This window comes from Alternaria arbusti (genome assembly GCF_024043155.1).
Source record: "Alternaria arbusti strain BMP 1465 chromosome Unknown scaffold_18, whole genome shotgun sequence".
NCBI lineage: Eukaryota > Fungi > Ascomycota > Dothideomycetes > Pleosporales > Pleosporaceae > Alternaria > Alternaria arbusti.
The window spans coordinates 90,506-113,876 of NW_026249958.1; the positions used below are offsets into that span (position 1 = coordinate 90,506).

Genomic DNA, 23,371 nt, shown 5'->3' on the forward strand with positions numbered 1-23,371 from the left:
AACATTGGCATCAACATGGCGGACCACAACCAAGCCAGCCGCTCGGCCAAGGCTGATGAGCTCCTGGACGGTCTGAATGCGGTGAGCAGTCATCTCGCGTCGCGAAGTTTCCTCCAGCACTTGACAGCGTCGCGTCTGCCCTCTGCTGCAGTCAGCGATTCGTCCTCGCTGGGCCCCACCAAGGAGGAAGCACGGTCGCCTGCACGGAGACCGCATCTCAATATCGCCGCCGCTTTCGAAGACGAGATCGAGCACGTGGATCTAATCGCTCCCCTGATTCAGGAGCCTTGCGCCGACGGCAGCACCGGCAGCGTCGAGCAGCGCGTCATCGACCAACTAGAGGTGGCCTTTGTGTGTGCGCATCGCGCCTACGCTGAGATGGCTGCAGAGCGAAGCTTCCAGACCTTCTCGCATGGCCACCAGGACCTCGTACTCGCTGTCGACTTCAACTACTTCGGCACGCGCATGGTCACGGCAAGCTCAGATCACCGCGTCAAGGTCTGGGACAAGAAGGACGATTCGTGGACCCTGGTCGAGAGCTGGAAAGCTCACGATGCCGAGATTGTCGATGTAAGTTATCTAATCTTCAGCCGCAAATCTTCTTTCGGTCACCTGCATGCCATTTTGCCACCTTTGTGACCCGTCGCTAACTTCATGTACAGGTCAAGTGGAACGGCCCCTTCATGGGCGAGGTTGTTGGTAGTATTGGTGAAGATGGTCGCTGCAAGATCTGGCAAGAGGACGTCACCGAGGTGGCCATGTCTGGCAACCGCTTCAAGCTGGTCTACGTACTCCCTTCGTTGACCAACGCGCCGTTCATGTCTTTGGACTTCAAGAACATCATGCAGGAGACCTGGCTCGCGCTCATCACCCGCGACGGCTATCTCACTGTCTATGAGCCCCAGGATCAGAACAACCTCCATGAATGGACTATCCTGGCAGAGCGCTGGGTCTCCGAGAACAACCCTCCCGAGCGCCAAGAGGAGGTAGGCTTCAAGGTCGTCTTTCACAAAGAGAAGCTACCCTGTTGGACCGCCATCACCGCTGGCCTTGACCGCAAGTCGCTATCCCTCGCTGTTGCTGCCATGAAAGACGTCCTCGTCTTCCGCACCGACAAGGCCAAGCGCTTCTTCCAAGTTGCGAAGCTGGAGGGTGCTCGTCAGATCATCCGAGACCTAGCCTGGGCAAATGGTTCTATGCGAGGTTACGACATCTTGGCCACAGCTAGCAAAGACGGCGCTATTCGCATCTATGAGCTTCGAACACAGACCGAAGATAGGAACGCTGCATCTGGAGAAGCGTCGTCTTCCGCTCCGCTTTCAGTCTCTCCGCGAGGCCATCGACAGAACGCCCCATCTGGTATTGGAGCTGGACTGGCTGGAGCTTCCAAGGCCCCCGACACTTCGATTGAGAACGAGCAGTATCCTGGTCGCATCAAGCAGAAGGTAGAGATGACCGATGAGCTTACCAATCATCACGGAGCGGTTTGGCGTGTCGCGTTCTCGCAGATGGGTAAGTCACACCGGACGAACATGCACCTCACAACTAACAATTATCACAGGTGATCTTCTCGTCACTACTGGAGATGACGCTAGCATTCGTACCTGGAAGAAGGCCGCTGATGGCCACTGGCAGGAATATGCCCAGATTGAGACCGCTCAAGATAACTAGCGAGTCAAACGTTTCCTGCATTGTCAAATTCGACATGTCAGGGCTCGACTTGGTCTTCTGGATGAGATATCTACGGCGTTGGTGGTAGGCGGATCGGCAAAGGTCTGTTAGTAAGCCAAAACGCGTTGCATAACGGAGCAATTATGGGATGAGGGAGGGAGATTTTGCATATGGAATTTTCGGCGTTTAGGCATCAGGATAACACCATACGACATACGACGCATGGCTATTACGCTGCGTCCAGGTCATTTCACGTTTAGATACCCACGGCTATCCATCACCGATTCATCAGCCATGTCATGGTGGGACTTTTCATTTCAGTCATCGTTGGAATAAAAAGAAGAATAGCAGCTATGCTTACACTAATATCGTGCACCCACGTCTGCCGTTGTCAATGCTGTACCGCACCAGTCGAAGCTGCTGTCTTTACTTACATCTGCCTCAGTCCAAGCCGCCGCCGCCTGCGTCTTCATCAGCTGCCGCAGCAACTGACCCGGTTGAAGCTGCTATGTATTGTCACATCGGCCTCGGTCCAAACCGCCTTACTCCCCAGTCGTACCTGCGCATCCTACTTGCCCGTCGCCAGAGCTACCAGAGCTATGGTTACGCAGGGCAAAAGAAAGAGGTTAGCTAAGGCTACAGTTAGTTCGGATGCAGAAGACTCCAGGGAAACACAGCGCCCAAGCAATGAACTATGTGGATGGGATGTCTATAATGCTGGAGCAGAGCCACCCGTCATCGACGATGCCGTTGCTGAAGACCCAGAAGCTGCCAGAGCGGAACGGGAGCTATGGGTTTACTTACCCTTTACAGACCAAGAATTGACGGATACCACGCTGACCAGCGAGGAGGTCGTAAGGATGGTAGAACGCGGCTATCCCGCCCTTGCAACCAGTGCCATGGCGGACTTCTACCAGTCAGCTCGTGACCACCTGCCTAAATCGCCGCCGCTCACCATCTCAGTGCGCGAGAAGCATCCAACAACATGGCCACACACAAACGCGTCAATGGATGCACATTGGGGCCAAGCTACCGATGCGGAGAAAGCCCTTCACCCTCCTGACCAGGTCGACTCCACGGATGACTTTGCATGGCTTGATATGTCAGAGAGGTTGTTAGTCAAACCCTGTGGGAGCCCCGACGACTCTCTCATGGTGTTGTCCTCCTATCCGACTGCTGACGTCAACTCCACTGTGCACTTGGCTTATGGGACCAACGACGATATGTCCAACCAGTCCATGTGGCTTTTGTACTCAAAGATGGGTTTCCACGTCGCTGATATCAGGGAGCATTCGATGTTTCATGTGGACGTTTTTCCCCGGCGGTTGAATCGCAAGACCGTGCCTGGGGGTGACAGCTCCCTCAGTCTCCTCCGCCAGCTTCCTGCCGATCTTCGATAATACTGGGCCACTGCCGCCCAGGTGTTCATCCGAATGTCCACGTCCAAAATCCTGTTGGTCATGGGCACGGTTGCGGCCAGGGCATACATGATCTACATCAAAGAGAATGAGATCGAGCATAAGGTTCTATGGACATTCAGAAAGAAACGATTCGAGCAGGAGATCCCGTTAGCTTGGCTGCAGTTCGAGGCTGGGAAGATAAGGCGCCTGGCCTTCGCGATTCCACATCCAGAAGCTTTTTCGAGGAACCGCGCGTCTGTCCTAACGGACATCCAAAGGGAGTTTGCATTCCGTGAGCGGATATTTGACTACTGCCTTGTCAAGCTTTTCGGTAAACTTCAACTCCCCTGATTCCTCTCAACAACAGGGTAAGCCTATCGGTTGAGTACTGGCAGCATTCTTGAGATGTCGGCTTTCCGGAATTTCGACGTAAAGAAGAACGACACCCTTAGCAATCATTTTAAGCGGCCTACACTGGACACGGTCTTCTTAGACAAAACCCTAGAGAGGACATCAGGCATTGACGAGAAGCAACGAAAGGCGATCATGAAAGTTAGGGCAGCTAGTAATGTAAAGCCATCAGATGCCCTAACGAACTATCATAGGGACGACGCTAAGCGGAATTTTGCTGGCTACATCATCATCTACATCCTAATGACTTCTGAGGCTCTGGGAGGAAAGGCTTCGTCCATCTCAAAGACCAGAGAGCCAAGGATATACCAGTGGAAGAAGTGACCATATGCAGGCTCCGCCACAATAATGGTTCCATAGACGTCTGGGATGTCAAGCGCGACCTCCGCAGCGGCTCCGTCTTTCCACAGGCTGTCAACAACAGGATTTGTCAAGGGCCAAGTATGCGGATTCATCTCTCGAACGGGTATGCGGAAGGGCGGTGAGCTCTCGAGGTGCTGGTTGACCTGCAGAAGTACAAAGTCAGTATATCTTTCACATGCGTTTCGTACAGACAGAACTTACCGAGTCCCAAAAGATTTTTATCCTTTGGTTAGATGCTGAGAGTACAGGGTAGGCGGTTTCGACCATGCGCACAACATCGTCGCTAGTCAGGGTGAAGTCAAATAAGGCATCGTCGGAGAAAGGGACGTAAACAGATAACCATGCACGTCGCTCATCGGCGATGGTCTGCGGATCGGTCTCGTCTTCGAAGTCTGATCGGTGGAAGCCATTCACGTCGGGTTCGTCCTGCTCTGTCTCCTGGGCAGCCGTCTGGACCTGAAGAGGCTGGTGGTCCCTGAAAAGACGCCGCTTCCTAGGTCTCTTCCGGCGGTCCTCCCATAATTCATCCTCCTTTTGCGTCTCATGTTCCTCTTGCTTCTCATGTTCCTCTTGCGTCTTATGCTCCTCTTGCGAATCAAACTCATCTCCTGAATTGTCCTCCTCTTGGATTATGGCCAACCTGCGCTTCTTAGTACCATGTTGCTTGTACCGTGTACGCTCCCTATCCTGGTCTTCATTCTGATCCTGGTCTTCGTTCTGATCCAGGGGGTCTAGATATCTCAGGATGTCCGCAGAGAGTGCCTTCTTCGCTGTTCGAGCTAACCGTGGCCGAGTTGAAGCCTGCATAGCAGGAGCGAGCGGCCGCAGTAGCGTCTGATAGGTGCCGGTAGCAAAGCCGAAAGCTGGGGTGATAGCAGGAGCGAGCGGCCGCGGTTACGCTTGATAGGTGCCGGTAGCAAAGGCGAAAGCTGGGGCAATAGCAGGCGAGCGGCCGTAGTTGCAACGAATAGGTGCTGGTAGCAAAGGCGAAAGCTAGACAGGAGATGAGCGAGCGGCCGCAATTGCAACTGGTGGGTGCCGGTAGCAAAGAGGAAAGCTGGACAGGAGATGAGCGAGCGGCCGCAGTTCCAACTAGTAGGTGTTGGTAGCAAAGGGGAAAGCTCGCTGGTAGTAGCAGATGTGGCACCTGAGGAAGCTGGGATGAAGGCGGGCGGGCGGTAGTTGCATCTGGTACCTACCCAGTAGCAGCCGTTGCGGCACCTGAGGAAGCTGGGATAAAGGCAGGTGGGCAGTTGCTGCATCTGGTACCTCCCTAGTAGCAGCTATTGCGGCAGTTGAGGAAGCTACATTGGAGGCAGGCGGGCGGTGGTTGCGTCTAATAGCTCGGTGGTAGCAGTAATGGCGGCAGATGCGGCAGCTGAAGAAGCTGCATCGGAGGCAGGCGGGCGGTAGTCGCACATGGTACATCGTCAGTAGCAGCAAATGCGGAATTAGTTGCTAGGCTTCTGTAGCCGCAACAGATAGCTCTGCTGTTGCTGTAGATGCTACCTCTAAGTAAGGCAAATGAGCGTTGGCGGGCGTTATGTTTGCTGATGGGTGTAGTAGCAGAGTAGACAGTATAAAAGCGTCAGCTGCGCTATGCCAGGCAAGAGTGACTGCTAGTTCTGTAGAGGTGTTAGCCTTGAAGTTGCACAAAATTTGGTACACAATAAGAGACGCTGTTATCAGACCGCTGGAATTCCTTCTTAATTTCATCTGAACCTCCCGGTTCCTGTTACTTAGTTTTCGCTGTGTTACGAACTGTTTCCTACTACAATCTTTGCTTCTTAACCTCTTCTTGATGTATTTACAATCCGTTATTGTGAAGGCGCCCTGCACAATTTTGTTATCGAAATGCATACCTAATTCATCTGGCTTACGCCGCATGGAGTGGCTGGTTAGTGAATATTCTAGGCTACAAGACTATCGCTCTCCTGACAAATTTTCAGTACTATAATCGACTGTGATAGCAATTGTGATCGAACTGAAACGTCACTAATTCGACTCTGGGTACGATGAAGCAGCTACAAAATGTCTCCTGTGCGTGTGGCATGGCGGCACAAGGCTTTTGCTGGTGGGGCGGCTGTAGAATAGAGCTGTTGTATAGGCGGTTGACTCAAGATACCATCTAAGTCTAGATCTTTTAGATGCATCTGGGCTAGGGAATAGGAATAGTGGGGTAGAAAGCCGTTGCGTAATGCTAGGAACGTTGTAGGATTAGCGTATACAGATCGTTGGAATTGAAGACGTGGCCTTTCTGACAGCGGATCGGACTGGATGACTAGACTTGGAACTAGTATGATGCCATTGCGATTAGCAGACTATCTCATCAAAGTTGCTGTGTAGGGAGTAAGACGCTGCGTATAATATGCATGTATGAATCAATTTTTCCCATCCAATCAGGCCACGTGGCGCAATGGTAGCGCGTCAGATTCCAGTTCTCCTGGAACCTCCTGAAGGTTAGGCGTTCGAATCGCCTCGAGGTCAGCTTGTACGACGTCTGGGTGCTCAGGACAATGTATGTTTTTTGCCGTTGGGTGGGAGGGGATGCGTTGATGCCCTAGGGCGTTGTGGTTGACCGATTGCGCCAAGGAGGGTGACTCCACCAAGAACCGAGGATCTGGACCTAACTAGGCCATGACTCTTCTGAAATTGGCGTGCATTTTTTTGAACTGCTTGAATTATCCGAAAGATCCGAAGACAACCGCTTTACCAGATGAATTATCCTCCTGCAACATGGACCTTTCGAGCATTAAGAGGAGATGCGACGTTCTTATGAGGAGCTCTACCGGACATCAGCAGGCGTTGCAACACCAAGGAGGATGCATTGACTTACCGTCGTACTCAATTTCGTATGTAACTGGCATATCCTCATCTGTGCTGACGAGGATCGGAGCGTCTCTCCGAAGCTTCCGTTCCCTTACATTGAAGCGTACACCGCTGTCCTTCCTCGGACTGACCCAGAGGATCCGCGGGTCGTCCAAGTCCGCTTTCTCTTCCTCTACCTCTCTTACGATCTCTTTGCCCTTACCTACCTCCTCAACAACCTCATTTGGCACCTCTGTATTCGCCGTCAAGCCCCTCGCCGCAATGTCTCGCAGCCAATCTCTCCACACTCGGAGTACACCTTCCTCAATGTCAACAAAGTTGGTGAAGAGATTGTGAGAACCGATTTTGACAAGATTCGTCTGCGCAACCAGCTGCGTGAACAATTCATGCGCCTCCAATCCAAGTGTCTGTCTCACGGTCTCGCCTTCGTATCTCTCCTGTACTGCCCCCGGAAAGGTGCGACTGCCAGGTACGTCTCCAGGTCGGCGCTTCACTCTCCTGCCATCCGCTTCCAAACCGCGCCTATGGGGCTTGAAGCGCGAGTACATGTTGTTGTATTCGGCTAGTCTGCCAACCTCCTTTGTAGCAGAGTTGTAATCATCGTAACTCTTCAAGCCATCGGTGCATCGGTATGTACAGAAGTACGGGGGCTCGGTGAGCTTCGCAGAGGGGTGGAAACATTCGAGAAGCACCGAGTGCGAATGTAGCTCGGCAGCTGCAGTGAGCCGATTATGGAGGATACGTAGGATGAGCGTGTATATGCGATGCGATATCGTGGTCAATTGTAGGAGTTCGGGCGTTGGTATGGGCGTAAGGAGATGGAGAAGTAACTACGATGGTTAGCAAGTTGGACGCGATACGGATGTGACAGGAAAGCGTGCCTCATTGGGGAGCCTGTAGAGATAGCATTCACCCATGATGTGAGATGCGGTTGTATGTATATCAGGTTGCAACGTAGAATGTCAAACCTCGTGGGGCACGAGTCTACACACATGGGCGAAGGGAGCAACACCACGACTCGGAGATAAGATATCGTCATCGCGGTGCTAGGCTCACTTTGGCGGGGCCGAGGCTTGTCCGGATGAAGTTAGAGCATCATCAGAGACGCGCTTTCCCATTCAAGCCTCAGCACTCACTTTCTCAACTCACCTCGCAAACCTCAACTTCACCTGATCGTCGACAAATATCTAGGTAATAGAGTGAGTGTGGCTCTCTCTTTACCCACGATGCAAGGCTTTGTCGCTCGTCAGAGAACCGGCAGTCCTGCCGCTGGTCAGCCTCAAAGCAAGCCCGACCGCCAAGCCAATGCAGCCAACGCGAGGGTATCAATAAGAAACGGACATCCCGTTCAGCAACCTCAAGCGACTTCTGGTATTCCGGCGCGCGGACTCAACATTACCCAGAACAGCTCCGCCGTCTTACAGCCGCCCCTCCAAAATCGACAATCAGGTCCGGGTCTAAGTCAGAAGCGTGATCTCTACGACACTGATGCAGAGAGTCTTGACACTACTGTGAACCCATCTGTCGTACAGGTCGAAGATAGTCAACAGAAAGAGCAGCACTACCAACAGCAAGATCATGTCGTCAATCTTGGTGGCACTTCGGAGATGGAGGGAGAAGACGATGACAATGGAGACGAGCTAGAGGATATGGAAGACGGATCTGAAGATTATGACGACGAAATGGTGCAAATGAACCAAGAATTCATTCATGCGAGCGGAGTAGCACATCTTACTTACGATGAGCAAGTCGCCTTTTTGCATCAGGCAGGGCGCGGTGGACTCCCAACAGTCCGAGGCGACTCGTATCCCCCGACTACCAATGGTGAGCCATCCGAGTGGGAAGGCGGGCCGGAAGCACTCTCCAACTACCAAAACGAGTTTGTTCCCAGTTCCCCTCCGCCTCAACGTCAGAACATAAACAAGCAAGCTGCACGCATGCCGGCGTCCCATGTCCCGCAACAACAGCAACGGCGAAACATGCCAATTGCCAGCCAGGATACGCAGCAGGCATCGGGTTTGTTTCAGCATAGTGCGCAGCTCCGCGAGCAGTCTCGCACTGCCGCGCCTTCCCGGCAGGCTGGAGGTCAAAATGTTCAGCATCACGCCCTCGCCCTTCCCACCAGTCAACACCAAGCCTATAATCCGGACAAGCATAATAGCGCTGCCAACCTGCCGATGTATTCGGGTCCTCATCCTAGTACCCAGGTACAGCCCAGCAAATCTCAGCAACACCTTGTTCGACAGTCTTCTGGCCCCAGGACGCAGCCCCCACCCAGGAACAATGCCATGCCCAGTGAGCCTCATGCGCCTCAAAAGCGCCAGCCTCTAGTACCGGCTATACATGAACCCGTCGCGCAGCAGCAATCGGTCGAACAAGCGCCGATCGAGGAGCCTGAGGTTGTCTCCCATGAAGACTACGACCACACGACGCTGTTCGGGATGAGTTACGAGCAGCTTAGGAACGAAAGCTTCGATACTGATCCCCGTGCCCGGCCGTCTGTGCTCTCAAAGGAGGATCTTCAGAAGCCTCTGGTCGAGCGTCTAGAGTTAGTACAGCAGAACCCAGATGCCGTTCAGCAATCCGAGTTCTTCCAATCACTGCCCACAACCGAATGGGAGGATGCTGGCGACTGGTTCCTCGATCGATTCCAAGACATCATTCGGCGCACAAAGGAGGCAAGGCAAAAGAAACGCAAGCTAGCGCAGGAGTTTGAGGCAGAAGTTGAGAAGCGACACGAGCACGTTTCAAAGCGGCAGCATCAAGTTCAGCAGGCGATGGAGAAGATGAAGTCGCAGGGTGAGGGTCTAGTGCCTAGGAGCCCAAGATCCAGGAAAGGATAGGAGCGAAGCTTCTGAGCTCTGCTCTCTTGTTTCGTACCATCTGATGTTTACACGGCGCAGCGCAATGATGGCTGCCATGACAGGATGACTGTGTCCCGGCGCAATGTTACTGCTCGATGTCGCTTCGCGTATATTATACCCATATGTCGATTTACCTACTATTCCAAAACATAAGCGTGCGCCATACCTTCTCTCGCGGGGTGCATTTTATCTTACTGGAATATCATCCCGATGCGCTAGAGCTTAATTATGTACTACCACTCTCAACTAGCCTTTCCTACTATCCTCTTGTGTACGGTTTGTCTATCAAAAGCTAAGCAACTCGCAGTGCTGTCCCATTCAGAGGAGGAATTAAACAGATGAGTTGCAGTCTACATTGATCTCAAAACTGAAGTTCACAAAGTCTTCAGGCAATGTAGACTCCTTGGTGGTTTGTATCTCTCAGCCTCCGTAGATGTATGTTCAATCTTCCTCTTTGAACGAGGTCGTGCTCTTCAACATAGATTCACTCTCATCACAAAGCATGAGCAATCGCGACTGTAGCAGAGGAGAGTAGAGAGAATTTCCACGACAAAGAGGAGCAGATGAAATGCACCATCGATAAGATCATCGTCATCTCCCGACAAGCGCATCCTTCATCTCAGGATACTCTCTCCATAGATTGACAAGCGGCAAGAACAGGTTCTTCTGCACCTCATTTCCTTCTTGTTCAGCTTTCGCTTGTTCCCCAGCCCATTTCCACATTTGGCTCCAAGGCACCCAACTCCACGCGGCACATTTATGCGGTTCCATCGGCTGTCAAACCCATCAGTACTGCATCTCCTTTCCCCGTCAACTCCAGCATGAAGAGGGACTTACCATGGGTGTCTTATTTTCACCGGTGATAGTGCAGGTAACAAAAATGGTCACGTAGTGCTTTCCCTCTCCGAAAACATCGTTGGTAGCAGTCAGAAACTTGATGTTGCCCACCTCAAGCCCAGTCTCCTCCAGAACCTCTCTTGCAGCCGTTTCAGCAAACGACTCGCCGTACTCGAGATGACCTCCGGGACATTGAAGGGTTCCTGCGCCGTGCGAGCCTGCGCGCTCGCCCATGACGATGTTGCCCGCATTGTCATGGATGACAACGCCGACGCCGATCTTGGGACGTTGAGCTTCTGTCATATTGGATGAAGCTGACGGGGTTCGCTGTTTCGTAGGCAGCTGGGAAGTTTAGTCGCTGAAGTCGTGACTTTCTATGCTGGCCGAGGCTGCAGGCATGACTCTTCCCGATACATAGTGGCTACTCCGTGCGCTAGCGCCTAAAGTAGTCTAGTCGATGTATCGCCTCGAAGCCCTGCAGCGCTGCCCCGGGGCCCTCTCCATCTCCATCTGCATCGTGCTCAGCACACTAGGACGTCGCGAACGAGTCAAGCTGATGGCAAAGCGTTACTGCGCTTCGAAGGCGGAGTCGGCACTCGCGGAAGGTGTAAATCAGGCCTCCAGACCCACCATCTGCAAAGTTCGCCCTATTCGGAACATGACGGAAGCTTGGCACGTCAACGTTGACTTCATCGTCAGGATGTGTTGACAAATGTATAATCGGGATTTAGTGGCATGGTATGTTCTATCTCCACAAGGCGTCTGTTCTCCTGTCGCTTTTTCTTTCTCTCTGCGGGTAGTTGCTACAATCAATCGCTCGTTTCGACGACTTCTCCAGCATCACAACACACCCAATCTTGCCACCGGCGATATCGCACAGCACACACTCCCATCAGCATGCCGTTCGAAATAGCCCGAGAGTGGTCGTCGTATCATCTGATACCCCAATCAGTCGATGTCGCCTTGAATCCACCCGAATCCTACTTCTTCGTAACCGACTTCCTGATCATAGCCTGCGGTATACTCTATACGCTCTGCTACATCTTCTACACCATCCGAACCTACTCGGACCGTTACCTAGCTGGTACTGTACAGTTTCTTTCCGCGACCATGGCGTACGAGATATACTACGCGTATATTTGCACCACCACTACATTCCAGAGAGCTTGCTTCTTTGTGTGGTTCTTGTTCGATATTACATTCGTCACTGTAGCGCTCAAGTATGCGTACAAGCCTGAGGAGAGGAGGAGAACGATCATGAAGCTGTTGTGGCAGGTGCCGGCTTGGATGGCCTTTTTGTGGTGGGTTGGGACGGTGTGGCCGGATGAGAGGGAGCAAAAGACGGCGTTCTTCACGGGGTTGTATCTGGAATTGCCGATTGGTTGGGGACAGATTTTGTATTTGGTTCAGCGACAGGATACCAAAGGGCAGAGTCTGGAGATTTGGTATGTTGATCTGTTTCCCATTTGCATCATGGCGTATCGCAGTTCCACCTCATTCAAGGGAAGGATTGAAGAGACTGGAGCCTACGTTGTCGCCAGATATTCCGATCTGCTGGATTTTATCCCAGGGTAGTCTGCAGACCTGTTTAGCGTTTTACTTGCCTGAATCATCTCCAGGAACCGAGCGCTGACAAGTCTAGGATTACGAGATATCTTGGGTGCATTACGGCGTTTCTGGTGTTCATATGGAGATATGTCAACGTACCGGAGAACTGGTCATATGTCGGCAACTGGTGGAGTATCGGTGGCATGATCGTCACGCTGCTGCCAGAGACAGTGTATCCGTTCTTTTACGTCTGGGCGCATCGGAAAGAGAGGGAAAACACAAGAAAGAAGAATGCGTGATGCTGAAGGACGGAATTTGTCGATAATAGAGGGAATTGCGAAGATGCACAGTTGTACCTGTACGGGAATCTGTGTGTCAACCCTGTCCAAACGAGCCGTGCCACATGGTTGTCTCCGCCCAACCCATATTTGTACATACCAGACACGTTCCCCAGTATCGTTGCCCGCGTCTATGGATCATATTCTCCTGTTGCATCAGCTGATGCCAGGCGCATAACAAGCCGGAAATTCGGCATTCTCGATCAGGCTGTGGACTGATGCTGTGACAGTGCGCGAAACCCAAGACGGCCGATCGGCTCACAAGAATTTGCAGCCACGCGTACACTCGTTACGGAGGTTATGCGACGACGACGACGACGACGACGGATGTCAAGACAATTGGAAGTAGGATGACGCGAGCTGCTGGGTTTTTTTCCTTGAGCGCAGCGACATTTGGAAGTCGGTAGACCAGTGCGCGGGCGATGCAGCAATCTATTGCTGAAATCAAGATCATCGGCAGGCATGCTGGTAGGATTGGACAAGCTTCCCAGCCACGCGATCTAGGCCGCACATGGCGTCTTTGGATGGAGCCCAGCCACTACACTGAGCGCTTAAGTGTCTGTGCCCCCAGCCATGACGCTCATCATCTGGTTCGCACTAGCCGCATTACCGATCTTCAGCCACACGATTGGTCTCGTTCGCTCTGTCGCAAAAGCGAGTCCCTAGTAACGCCGCGAAGCATCATCCGCTCTAGCTTGCCCAAACTTCTGTTTACAGCGTCGTCCTCTCCTTTCCCCTCACCGTCGCATTCTTCGTGTGCCGACAGAGCTCTCATCAATCGACACAATGGCGCAACACGGTGAAGCTGCCGATTACTACACGGGCGCCGCACCACCCCAGCAACCGCAGGGCGCATACTACCAGGGTCAGCCATACGGACAGCAACCTCCCCAGTATGGCCAGAACTATGCGCCGCCGCGTCAGGGACCGCCGCCGATGCAGCAGCAGAACGGCTACCAGCAAGACAGCAAACAGAGCTTCGAACAGGCGTTTAAACTTGACAAGCCCAAGTACAACGATTGGTGGGCGGGACTACTCTTCATCGCTGTTTTCCTAGGCTATGTCGCAGTCAGTGTGATTTCAATTCGGGGATATTGTAAGTACTCAATTCGCTCAGCACGGAATGCGCTTGGAATGAAGACTAACGCGCGACGCAGCGCGTACCAATAGCGGAGGCATCTACGGCGGCGACACCAACAACTTCGCTCTCAACTCGAACACCATCATCCTCTTCGCATTCGTCCTCGGTTTAGCTACCGTCTTCAGCTATGCATACATGTGGGCTGCGCGCAAGTTTACCAAGCAGTTCATCTGGATCACCGGCATACTCAACATCATCTTCGGTTTTGTTACGGCAATCTACATGTTATCCAGGAGGTACTGGTCTGGAGGCATCGTTTTCCTGCTGTTCAGTGTTTTCTACGTTTTCTGCTTCATCAGCTGGATTCCCAGGATCCCGTTCAGCGTCCTCATGCTGCAGACTGCTATCGACGTGTCAAAGAAGTACGGACACACCTACATTGTATCGCTGGTCGGAGGACTGCTCGCTGCTGCACTAGGCGCATGGTACTCCGTCACGCTGGTCTCCATCTATGTTCAGTATACACCCAATGGTGCCAATTCGAACTGCAGAAACGGTGTCGGCGACTGCGGAAGCGGCAAAGTAATTGGCTTGCTCGTTTTCGTTACCTTCGCCATGTACTGGATCTCCGAATGGCTGAAGAACACAATTCACACCACCATCTCCGGCGTATACGGCTCCTGGTATTTCAACCCGAACTCCATGCCAAAGGGCGCGACCCGCGGTGCTTTCAAGCGGTCCGTGACCTACAGCTTCGGCAGTATCAGTCTTGGAAGTTTGCTTGTAGCTATCATCCAGACTCTGCGTCAGCTCTGCTCGGCCGCTCAGCGCAATGCTGCCGGTGATGGCAACATGGTGGGGGCGGTTCTGTTTTGCGTCCTGGGCTGCCTCATTGGCATCCTCAACTGGGCTGTCGAGTTTTTGAACAGATACGCATTCAGCTACATCGCGCTGTACGGAAAGAGCTACGTCGCCGCAGCGAAGGATACCTGGAAGTAAGTTCTTCTGTCGCTTCACACCCGGTAACATTAAGACTGACTCTTATAGGATGATCAAGGATCGCGGTATCGATGCGCTTGTCAACGAGTGCTTGATCGGACCTGTGCTTTCAATGGGAGCTACCTTCATCGCATATGCCTGCGCGCTCTTGGCCTACCTTTACCTTATCTTCACCTCGCCCGAATACAACTCAGACGGCGCCTACACTCCGGTTGTAGTAGCCTTCTCTTTCCTGATTGGCCTCCAGATTTGTAAGTTGTCAGCAATATTGGTAAAGCTCATACTAACCCCTCTCAGGCAACATCTTCACCACGCCATTGAGCAGTGGTATCGATACCATCTTCGTCGCAATGGCCTGGGACCCCGAGGTTCTTATGCGCGAGCACCCAGACCTCTACCACCGCATGATAGCCGTCTACCCGCACGTGCAACAGGCGATTCATGCATAAATTGGGGCTGCGGGCCTCCTAAACACTTCGTCGGACTATTTGGAAATTCCATAAAATCTTTATAATCACGAGATACCCACTTCGAATCGATCGCGATGCCTTTGCGACACAATTTTCTGCCCATGGCGGGGCGCCCTGACAGCAACGGAGATGGATGGGCTTGGCGCAAACTAAAAACGGGAGACCGAACCGGCGTCTCCACAAGGCCACTGTCGGCGCTACGACTTATGACGTCTACAGCCCCATCCACATCGTGGAATGCGCGATCCAGGCGAAGCATAATGTTGGGCGTTGCAAGCTATGGAGCGGCTTCCACGGCCGGGAAAGCTCCGCCTCGTGAGGCATCACAAGTAAGACGTTGGGCATTACCCACGAGTGAGATATTAATATATTCTGTTCAACTTCATGTTGGTGGGCTGCCTGCCATATTGCAAGCGACACGTCAAACACCCGCGTCTGCGGTATTGCTTTTGCACTGTCTCGCAGTTCGTGCCTACCTACATTCGCTCCTAGCGGCCAATCGGGTGTCAATAATAAACGTCACCGCCCTGCGGGGTCTATCCTAAGCCACCTCACTCATCGCGCTGGGCGCCCCCAACATAAACACCACCTGTTCCCCCTCTCTCACCACAGCCTACTGCACCTCCACACTCACCTGCACACCGCCCGCTAGAGAACCTTCTGGCCAGGTAAGTCCCTCCCAATTGCATACGTAACCTGCAAATCCCGCCGGTTCCCTACTACTTATACCCCACCAACGCGCCTTCCTGCTCCACCACCAACACAATAAACACTTCTCTTCCCTACCACCCCTCAACTCCCTACACCTCACTTCCAACCCGACTTCAACGAATAACACTCCCGTAGTTCAATACACACCACCCCCACTACACACATCATGCCCTACGAGAAGAAGGCAGTCCACTTCGGTGGTGGTAACATCGGCCGTGGCTTCGTCGCCGAGTTCCTCCACAACTCTGGCTACGAGGTCGTGTTCGTCGATGTCATGGACAGCATCATCGAGTCCCTCCAAAAGACCTCCACCTACACCGTCACCGAGATTGGTGATGACGGCGAGCGCAAGTTCACCATTGACCACTACCGCGCTATCAACTCCAAGCACGAGATGGACAAGGTTGTCGAGGAAATTGCCACCGCCGACGTCGTCACCTGCGCTGTCGGCCCCAACATCCTCAAGTTCGTCGCTGAGCCCGTCGCCAAGGCCATCGAGGCCCGCAAGCTCGACTACCCCATCGCCGTCATCGCCTGCGAGAACGCCATCAACGCTACAACTACATGGAGGGGTTTCATTGAGGGCAAGCTGAGCGAGGAGACCAAGAAGAACATCGACAGCAAGGCTCGCTTCGCCAACTCGGCCATTGACCGTATTGTCCCCCAGCAGCCCCCCAACGCTGGCCTCGACGTCGTCATTGAGAAGTTCCACGAGTGGTGTGTCGAGCAGAAGCCTTTCGAGAACGGCGGCAAGAAGCCGGATGTTAAGGGCATCCACTACGTCGACGACCTCGAGCCCTACATTGAGCGTAAGCTCTTCACTGTCAACACCTCCCACGCCACTGCCGCCTACTACGGACACCAGAACAAGGTCCAATACATCCACGAGGTTCTTCAGGATAAGAAGCTTCACGACACTGTTCGTGACGCTGTCAAGGAGACTGCCCACCTGATCGTCACCAAGCACGGCGTCAAGACATCAGAACAAGACGAGTACGTCGAGGAGATCATCAAGCGTATCTCCAACCCTGTCCTCAAGGACAACGTCGAGCGTGTCGGCCGCGCTCCTCTCCGAAAGCTCTCTCGCAAGGAGCGATTCATCGGCCCCGCCGCTCAGCTGGCTGAGAAGGGTGAGAAGGTCGATGCTCTCCTCGGCGCCGTCGAGCAGGCCTACCGCTTCCAGAACGTCGAGGGCGACGAAGAGTCCGCTGAGCTTGCCAAGATACTCAAGGAGAACTCCGCTGAGGATGTCGTCACCAAGGTCAATGGCATCGAGAAGGGACAGCCCCTCTTCGACCGCCTTGTCGCCATCGTCAAGAAGGTTCAGGAGAGTAGCTGAATCGCCGTTGGTAGACTCTGAGTAGTCGCTGCGCTTTGACGGAAGTGGAGTAGTCAGACACTTAGAACCTACCGTGGTTTGTTTACAGCAAGGAGGATGGAAAGCGCCCTGAGCGACGGCTTATGTGGCGAAACTTTTGTGACATCGACCGGAATCAATGTCCTATATAATGACAACGAGACATGAATCATGAATATACCCTTTCAGTTACTTCTCTTCTCTTCTCTGGGCAGCCTTCAGTTCCATGCGTCTTTGCTCTTCCAACCCCCACATCAGCCTTGTCGAGGTTTTCTTATTGCAATCAAAGGAGCTGTAAGATCTCCATACTTTTGTGCCCCAACGTCGTATTCTACATGCGTCGGGGCTACATGGGCGACATTATGCTGACTTTATTGAAAATCAGCCTTGGGAAGCTCTGTCTGTTCCACCCTGCGACAATCGGCCTCCCTCCTTTCACTGAGAAATAGGAGTATCTTTAGCTTCTCCTTCGTCATGGGGTCAGCTTTCGCCTCGGGTCTCGAGAGATTCGCACCATCAACTGACTATGTTGGGCCAGTTACCATATCTTGCAGCAACTCAATATGCGCTCAGCAACAGTATCGCACATGGAAAGAATCGCTTTATCTAGGATTTTCGGGTCTCGGGTTACACGCGAACAACCAAGAAATATATGTAGTGTCGTTGCGTAATTTCGCCCCCTTCGGAAACGTCCAGGAACGGGCGCGGGTATGACTGACAGGGATGCCCGGGGGCGGCTTTTGCGACATTCACCTCGCAAGGCAAAGATTTCTTACGAATCTTGAGAAATTGCAAGGCCTTCCGGGCGAAGTGATTGTTCTTGTCGCTTACAATTGTGGGCACTTTCGCGATGCGTGTTTCGAATGTATCGCCTTTACTGCGCGACTACTTAGAGGACCTCATCGCCAGAGCAACTCTTTACATTCTTTTCCCTCTGTTCTTCCTGGTTCTCAGTTCAGAAGCCTCTCTTTTTCGTTCAACTTCTGTGTACAGCTGCCCGTCTACCGCGTACGTATACGTTTTCCACGTTGGACAGCAACCCCAAAAAATGGTTTGGGGACTACAATGCTAATACGAGTATCAGACTGACCGGCCTCGTGCGTATTCCAGCATACGAACCCCCAAGTTCATTGTACTTCTTCACCAAGATTTGCATTAGACCAACAGCTTTTCGACTATAACAACAATGTTACCAACCTCTATCTTCGCTGCTAGCAGCTTCATCGCTTTTGGATACGCGTTCCCGCTTTACTCTCGTGTCGCAACATCTACTACTTTAGCTCCGCGAGCTGCTTACATCACGTTTGGCGGTGACGGGTCGGCCGCTGCAGGATGGCCGAAGCAGAGCGAATGGAAGTCTTTCGAGGACGCCTGGTATGTTTCTTCAGAACAAGTATATCCTTTTTACTCACGCATTAGTAGGGCATCCAACCAGGACACTATCAAGACCTCTTGCGAAAATCACGGCTGGGGCGACAACAACAGCGACGCCGAAACTCAGGCCGTCAAGGACAGTATTGAGTCAGAGTCAGTAGCTTCTGGCGTTCCCAAAGAGCTCATTCTCGCCATAATGATGCAAGAGTCCAAGGGCTGTGTTCGTGCTCCCACTACTGCGTCCGACGCGCCCAACCGTAAGTGTCTCTTTACAAACTACGTGGGATACATACACTGACTCCATACACCAGCGGGTCTTATGCAGGGCGCAGGAACTGCCTCCTGCCATACCATCTCGCCCTGCCCCGCCAACGTGATCCATGACATGATCCACGAAGGTACCACCGGAGAAGGTCTAAGGTTAAGTCTGAAGAAGGCGCTGGACGCCTTCAGTGCCACCCCGGACGACAGCAAGTACTACAAAGCAGCGCGTCTCTACAACTCCGGCGATCAGGTCACAGATCCAAACTTGGGTCAAGGCGCTACCGCATGCTACGCTTCAGACATTGCAAACCGTCTCATCGAACCTTTCGGGGACAGTAGCTGCGACAACAATGCTGTCGCTAGCCTTACTCAGACTGCGGGCCGCGAGACTGTCAACAACAACAACGAGAACAACGACGATCAGCAACTTGATCTTGAACAGCATCAGACCGTCAATGAACAGCCAGCGCCCAAAGATAATGGCAATGCCCAGTCTGCTGACAGTGGTGTCCTGGACACTACCATCACCGGCGCCGTGGACGGCTGCACCAAATACTACACTCCATCTGACGGCAGTACCTGCGAGGCCGCACCAGTCCCTTTGGCCACGTTGCGTCAAATTAACTCACAGTTAAGCGAAGATTGCTCTAACCTTTGGGCCGGATACGGTTACTGCATCGCTACCTGAGCGTGATGGCCGCCCAGCAAAAGCGTAGAAATTCATGGAAGAGATTCCAATTCAACTCTGCGCTCCCCAACGCTGTCACCTTAACCGAGGGAAACTCAGGACACTCTGGAGCCTACATTAGATCTATATCTTCTAGTCTGGATACATTTACCCTATTGTAGGCTGCAGGCCTGTTCAAACGTTTCCTTGTACCAGGTGCTGCTCTCTTCTTTTCTACACAATCACTTTTATGACGCGTTTTTCCCCTCCGTTTCTGTATGATTAGACTAGTGAGCGTCTAGAACGACGAAACACTTTATGCTCTACAAGACCACTGTCACCGCGGGTGCTCAGAACCAAGTCGCAGTTTACTGCATACATGTTGCTAAAACTTGATCAGTACGTACCTGCTGATGCGATGTATACTTCTACCTCGATTTTTTCAGGGTACATTGTGACAGTAATAGTTGCTACTCCTAGTGCTGTCGCGCTCCTGCGTGTCGTTTCTATTGCTTAGTGTGATGAGCAGTCTCACGTTTGAAACTCGGCCCGTGTTTTTGTATTGTACATAGGCTTTTCAAGAGGTCGGATAGTGCACACACGTATTCGCGGCCAAATCCTTCGAAATTGCCAGGGCCTACACTTCTAATGAAGCCCGACCATGGCCAGTGCGATTGCGTTGGTTACGCTACATGACTATGTATTCAACTTGCGCGACGGCGACGTCGACGGAGTCATCCTATTGTCCAGACACAATCAACTGAGTAATATCATCAATTTCCTTGACCGTCGGCGTCAAGTTCTCGAAACCATCTTTGGTAACGAGCACATTGTCTGCAAGACGTTAGCAAATTCTCAACACCCTTCATCACAACAGCATACCTTCAATTCTCACACCTCCCACACTCCAGTACTTGTCCAGCACACTCTCATCGATGTACTTCTTCTTCTCCTCATCCTTGAGGTACGGCTCAATGATGAACTTGCAGAAGTAGATACCAGGCTCAACGGTAATGACGCTGCGTTCGGGTAGAGTTCCCCTCTTCCTTAGGTACCTGAACATGACGTCCTTATCCGCGTAGTTGGGGTCGCCGCCGGAGTCGTGGGTGTCCATTCCCAAGTAGTGACCTAGGCCATGAGGGAAGAAAGCGACGCTGATTCTCTTGTTGAAGAGCTCCTCCGCATCGCCCTTCAAAATACCGAGTTCCAGAAGTCCCTTGATAGCAATCTTATGGGCGAGCTCGTGTACGTGGTCCCATACGACACCAGCTTTGAGCGCGTTGGTGCACTGGTGCTGCATGTCTAGAACGATCTTATAGATAGCAAGGGATTCAGTTGTGAATTTGCCTTTCACGGGGAACGTGCGTGTGATGTCGGAAGCGTAGCAGTCGACCTCGCATCCTGCGTCTAACAATAAAAGGTTCTGATCCGAGATGGGAGCGGCATTGTTGACATAGTGCAGCGTCGCGGCGTGTTCACCGGCAGCCACGATAGAATGGTAGGCTTGGTTCTTCGCGTTGCGCTCTACACACGCCTTGAGGAAGACTGCCTCAAGTTCGCATTCGTTCTGCGCTTTCGACGCAGCCTTCATGACGGCCTCGTGGGCTGCTGTTGAGATGACATTTGCTTTGCGAATGAGGGCGATCTCATAGTCTGTCTTTGTGACACGGCAGTACTCGATGGCGGTCTTGAGCTGCTTGAAATCCTTCTCTTTGTAGGAAATAAAGGTGATGTGATCGGATACCTGCTCCGGAATAGCGTAAACGGTTGATTGCGCAGATTCGGATTGGCTTGCTAGGTGAGAATTGACGTCTTTGGTAGTCAGACATTCGTCAATGTCGTACTTGGCCTTGGCCTCTTCCGGGCTCATGGGCAGACCAGACCAGATGACCTCATCCGGTTCTACAGGAGGGATGAAAAGGGTGAGTTTCTCAGTGGCAATCTCGTATACAAGATACGAATCTGGCAGCTCGCAGCCGCTGAGATAGAAGAAGTACCGTCGCTGACTAGATGGAGATAATCAGCGCATGCTTACCCCGACCCAAATAATGCCTACCGGAATGGTGCCTCGCCGTCGTTGTCCTGGCAAGTACATTAGTCTGTGTTGCGACCAGCATCATCATGAATGCATACTTCGTTCAACTTCTGCTTCTGCGCTTCCAGGTAAATAGTTCCGTTCTTGTCTCCACCCTTCTCGACGATCCACCCTGCGACCTTCTTTGCATGTGCCTTGGCCGGGTATTTGCCCTTTAGCACCTCTTCATAGTTTTCGGCAATCGCCATCTTGTGCACGTTGGTCCAGCTTCCGCTCTCTGCAGATAAGGTGTAAAAGCAAGGTGTTGCAGTCGCTGAGTGTGTTGGTGATGGCAGACGTGGACGTAGAGTGTGTCGAAGTGAACGACTGATCCGAGGTAGCAGAGCACGCATGGGGAGCTTGGAGGAGCTTTGCTGTTTGTTAGGCGCGCTGATAGCTACAGGCCGCGAAGGTGGGGTGGTGGGGTGAGCTTGCATCTGACGGGTAGCCGCGGTCTACCAGTCGCGATCATAACAGGAAGGTGCAAGTATTCTGAATGTGATCATCAATTGCACGTCGCGAACCTTTGTTGGATGTACAGATATGCATGTCGCTTCGCTAATTTTCGTAGTACTACATAATCATGTCTAAATTCTTAACCCACAACAAGTCATCTGACGCCGCAAAACACGCTCGGTCCCTAAACGCCGGTCCATTATGCCGTTGTCAATCCATGCGGTAGATCAATGATGCCTCCAAAATCGCAAGTGTCCATGCTGCAACCGAGCTGACCAACGTATAGCTCCGAATGCTGACCCCAAAGTCTTTCGCACGAGAGGTGGGTGTTTATGCTACGTCGTACGATGGAGCACAGTCGCTTTGTTTCGTCCGATGCGTTCGTTGTCGAATCGGCAATGCATGTAATCGAGGGAGATCTAGTCCTGCCAGCGCCTAAGGAATTTGGCCATGTCATCGGTGGCGTGAGGAGCTGCGGCAACCTAAAAAGATGTCAGTAAAGCTTCCAGATAGTGCTAGAACACCAGCGAGTCTCTATACACCCCAAAAAACGTACCGTGTTTTCCATGCTCTTAACAGAGAAGGTTTGACTCTGCGTAAGCGTAGTCAATTGGCTCGGGATCGGTAGCCTCGACTTTGCAATCTTGACGCTGCTTGTAGGGTACAAAGGCTTTGTGTTCTTGGCGGTGATTTTGGTGGGCGGTACAGGCTGCATGGGCGCGTAACGCGTCAGACCTGTCTGCATCGCGTAGTCCACCTTGTATACGTCGTCATCAACCGGGTCGGGGTCAGCAGGATTCGTCCCATCGGTCGTCGTGTCTACGGTCGGCGGCCCGGTTGTGGTATCGATGTCCTTGACGGCGGCTTTGACCGCGTCGCTCAGGATGCCCTTGCCCGTCATTCCACTGAAGGAGAAGCGATCGGAGTAGGTGAGGAGCTGACCGCCAGTCTTTCCAACTGCGATCATCTTGATGAAGCTGTGGCGGTCAGATTGGCCAGTCGTTGGGCTGGGTGTCGAATTGGAACTTACTAGGCATTGACGTCTTTCAGGTCTTCAGACTGGGATGTTTCAATTCTGCCCGAGGCTGTGTTGCCCGCTGTGAACGCGCCGCTTGTTGTGATGACGCCCACTGGGAACTGTTTCCCCTCATTAGCATCTATTTGTTGCGCCTGTGCTGATGCCACTCTTCGCAACCTACCTGCTCAGTGCCATCATTGCCTCCCACGATCACCTGCAACTCATACGTCGTCAGGTCTGTAAGCTTCGGTCCTGTGCCACCTTCTTCCCATTTTACTGTGACGGCTCCGCCAGCCGCAATCTTGTCCCCCGCTTTCGGTGATGTGAACTTGATCCCGGCACTGACGAGTGGAGAAAGGGCAGCGACGACTGCGGCAAAGGGAAGTAATATCCGCGTCATGGTGAGGATTTGTGAGGGCAACGAGTGACGGGCGGGCAGCGGTGTGGCGTGAAAGCGAGCGTCGAGCGCTGTCCGGTGGTAGAGCGAGGGGCACGATACACGCAATGTATGCGTATCTTGAATGCGATGTAGGCAGACGTCGAGTAGAGGCAGGTAGAGGCGGGTGTTGGGCGGTGGCTGTTAGTGTCGAGTGAAGGATGCAGTCTGGAATCAATCAAGCAACATGCGGCGCGCCAGGG

The 23,371-nt window shown here is 52.7% G+C and overlaps 12 protein-coding genes and 1 non-coding gene across 13 annotated transcripts; 8 read left to right on the forward strand and 5 right to left on the reverse strand.

The window, feature by feature from the left end:
- Window positions 1-15: 15 nt before the first annotated feature.
- J4E86_009644 (uncharacterized protein) lies at window positions 16-1,671 on the forward strand (the record flags this gene model as incomplete). Its single annotated transcript, XM_051450147.1, has 3 exons — window positions 16-570; window positions 663-1,512; window positions 1,562-1,671. 3 exons carry the CDS (start codon window positions 16-18, stop codon window positions 1,669-1,671), a joined length of 1,515 nt encoding a protein of 504 aa, XP_051298535.1.
- Window positions 1,672-2,270: 599 nt separating this feature from the next.
- On the forward strand, window positions 2,271-3,071 carry J4E86_009645 (uncharacterized protein; the record flags this gene model as incomplete). The annotated part of the gene is made up of 1 exon (XM_051450148.1): window positions 2,271-3,071. The coding sequence occupies one exon, from the start codon at window positions 2,271-2,273 to the stop codon at window positions 3,069-3,071; it is 801 nt and encodes a 266-aa protein (XP_051298536.1).
- Window positions 3,072-3,715: 644 nt separating this feature from the next.
- Window positions 3,716-4,652, reverse strand: J4E86_009646 (uncharacterized protein; the record flags this gene model as incomplete). The annotated part of the gene is made up of 2 exons (XM_051450149.1): window positions 3,716-3,988; window positions 4,047-4,652. The coding sequence occupies 2 exons, from the start codon at window positions 4,650-4,652 to the stop codon at window positions 3,716-3,718; spliced, it is 879 nt and encodes a 292-aa protein (XP_051298537.1).
- Window positions 4,653-6,247: 1,595 nt separating this feature from the next.
- J4E86_009647 lies at window positions 6,248-6,332 on the forward strand. The gene has a single exon. It is a non-coding gene; the product is annotated as a tRNA-Trp (tRNA).
- Window positions 6,333-6,526: 194 nt separating this feature from the next.
- On the reverse strand, window positions 6,527-7,591 carry J4E86_009648 (uncharacterized protein; the record flags this gene model as incomplete). Its single annotated transcript, XM_051450150.1, has 3 exons — window positions 6,527-6,630; window positions 6,682-7,504; window positions 7,556-7,591. 3 exons carry the CDS (start codon window positions 7,589-7,591, stop codon window positions 6,527-6,529), a joined length of 963 nt encoding a protein of 320 aa, XP_051298538.1.
- A 309-nt stretch (window positions 7,592-7,900) lies between these two features.
- Window positions 7,901-9,517, forward strand: J4E86_009649 (uncharacterized protein; the record flags this gene model as incomplete). Its single annotated transcript, XM_051450151.1, has 1 exon — window positions 7,901-9,517. One exon carries the CDS (start codon window positions 7,901-7,903, stop codon window positions 9,515-9,517), a length of 1,617 nt encoding a protein of 538 aa, XP_051298539.1.
- A 612-nt stretch (window positions 9,518-10,129) lies between these two features.
- J4E86_009650 (uncharacterized protein) lies at window positions 10,130-10,678 on the reverse strand (the record flags this gene model as incomplete). The annotated part of the gene is made up of 2 exons (XM_051450152.1): window positions 10,130-10,312; window positions 10,376-10,678. The coding sequence occupies 2 exons, from the start codon at window positions 10,676-10,678 to the stop codon at window positions 10,130-10,132; spliced, it is 486 nt and encodes a 161-aa protein (XP_051298540.1).
- A 594-nt stretch (window positions 10,679-11,272) lies between these two features.
- On the forward strand, window positions 11,273-12,222 carry J4E86_009651 (uncharacterized protein; the record flags this gene model as incomplete). The annotated part of the gene is made up of 2 exons (XM_051450153.1): window positions 11,273-11,820; window positions 12,018-12,222. The coding sequence occupies 2 exons, from the start codon at window positions 11,273-11,275 to the stop codon at window positions 12,220-12,222; spliced, it is 753 nt and encodes a 250-aa protein (XP_051298541.1).
- Window positions 12,223-13,047: 825 nt separating this feature from the next.
- On the forward strand, window positions 13,048-14,790 carry PNS1 (putative choline transporter, neither null mutation nor overexpression affects choline transport; the record flags this gene model as incomplete). Its single annotated transcript, XM_051450154.1, has 4 exons — window positions 13,048-13,357; window positions 13,419-14,337; window positions 14,390-14,592; window positions 14,639-14,790. The coding sequence occupies 4 exons, from the start codon at window positions 13,048-13,050 to the stop codon at window positions 14,788-14,790; spliced, it is 1,584 nt and encodes a 527-aa protein (XP_051298542.1).
- Window positions 14,791-15,688: 898 nt separating this feature from the next.
- On the forward strand, window positions 15,689-16,861 carry J4E86_009653 (Mannitol-1-phosphate 5-dehydrogenase; the record flags this gene model as incomplete). The annotated part of the gene is made up of 1 exon (XM_051450155.1): window positions 15,689-16,861. One exon carries the CDS (start codon window positions 15,689-15,691, stop codon window positions 16,859-16,861), a length of 1,173 nt encoding a protein of 390 aa, XP_051298543.1.
- Window positions 16,862-18,065: 1,204 nt separating this feature from the next.
- J4E86_009654 (uncharacterized protein) lies at window positions 18,066-19,205 on the forward strand (the record flags this gene model as incomplete). The annotated part of the gene is made up of 3 exons (XM_051450156.1): window positions 18,066-18,253; window positions 18,302-18,510; window positions 18,565-19,205. The coding sequence occupies 3 exons, from the start codon at window positions 18,066-18,068 to the stop codon at window positions 19,203-19,205; spliced, it is 1,038 nt and encodes a 345-aa protein (XP_051298544.1).
- Window positions 19,206-19,923: 718 nt separating this feature from the next.
- On the reverse strand, window positions 19,924-21,467 carry J4E86_009655 (uncharacterized protein; the record flags this gene model as incomplete). Its single annotated transcript, XM_051450157.1, has 4 exons — window positions 19,924-20,018; window positions 20,067-21,190; window positions 21,241-21,266; window positions 21,318-21,467. The coding sequence occupies 4 exons, from the start codon at window positions 21,465-21,467 to the stop codon at window positions 19,924-19,926; spliced, it is 1,395 nt and encodes a 464-aa protein (XP_051298545.1).
- Window positions 21,468-22,133: 666 nt separating this feature from the next.
- Window positions 22,134-23,132, reverse strand: J4E86_009656 (uncharacterized protein; the record flags this gene model as incomplete). The annotated part of the gene is made up of 4 exons (XM_051450158.1): window positions 22,134-22,196; window positions 22,271-22,691; window positions 22,745-22,851; window positions 22,914-23,132. 4 exons carry the CDS (start codon window positions 23,130-23,132, stop codon window positions 22,134-22,136), a joined length of 810 nt encoding a protein of 269 aa, XP_051298546.1.
- Between the last annotated feature and the right edge of the window lie 239 nt (window positions 23,133-23,371).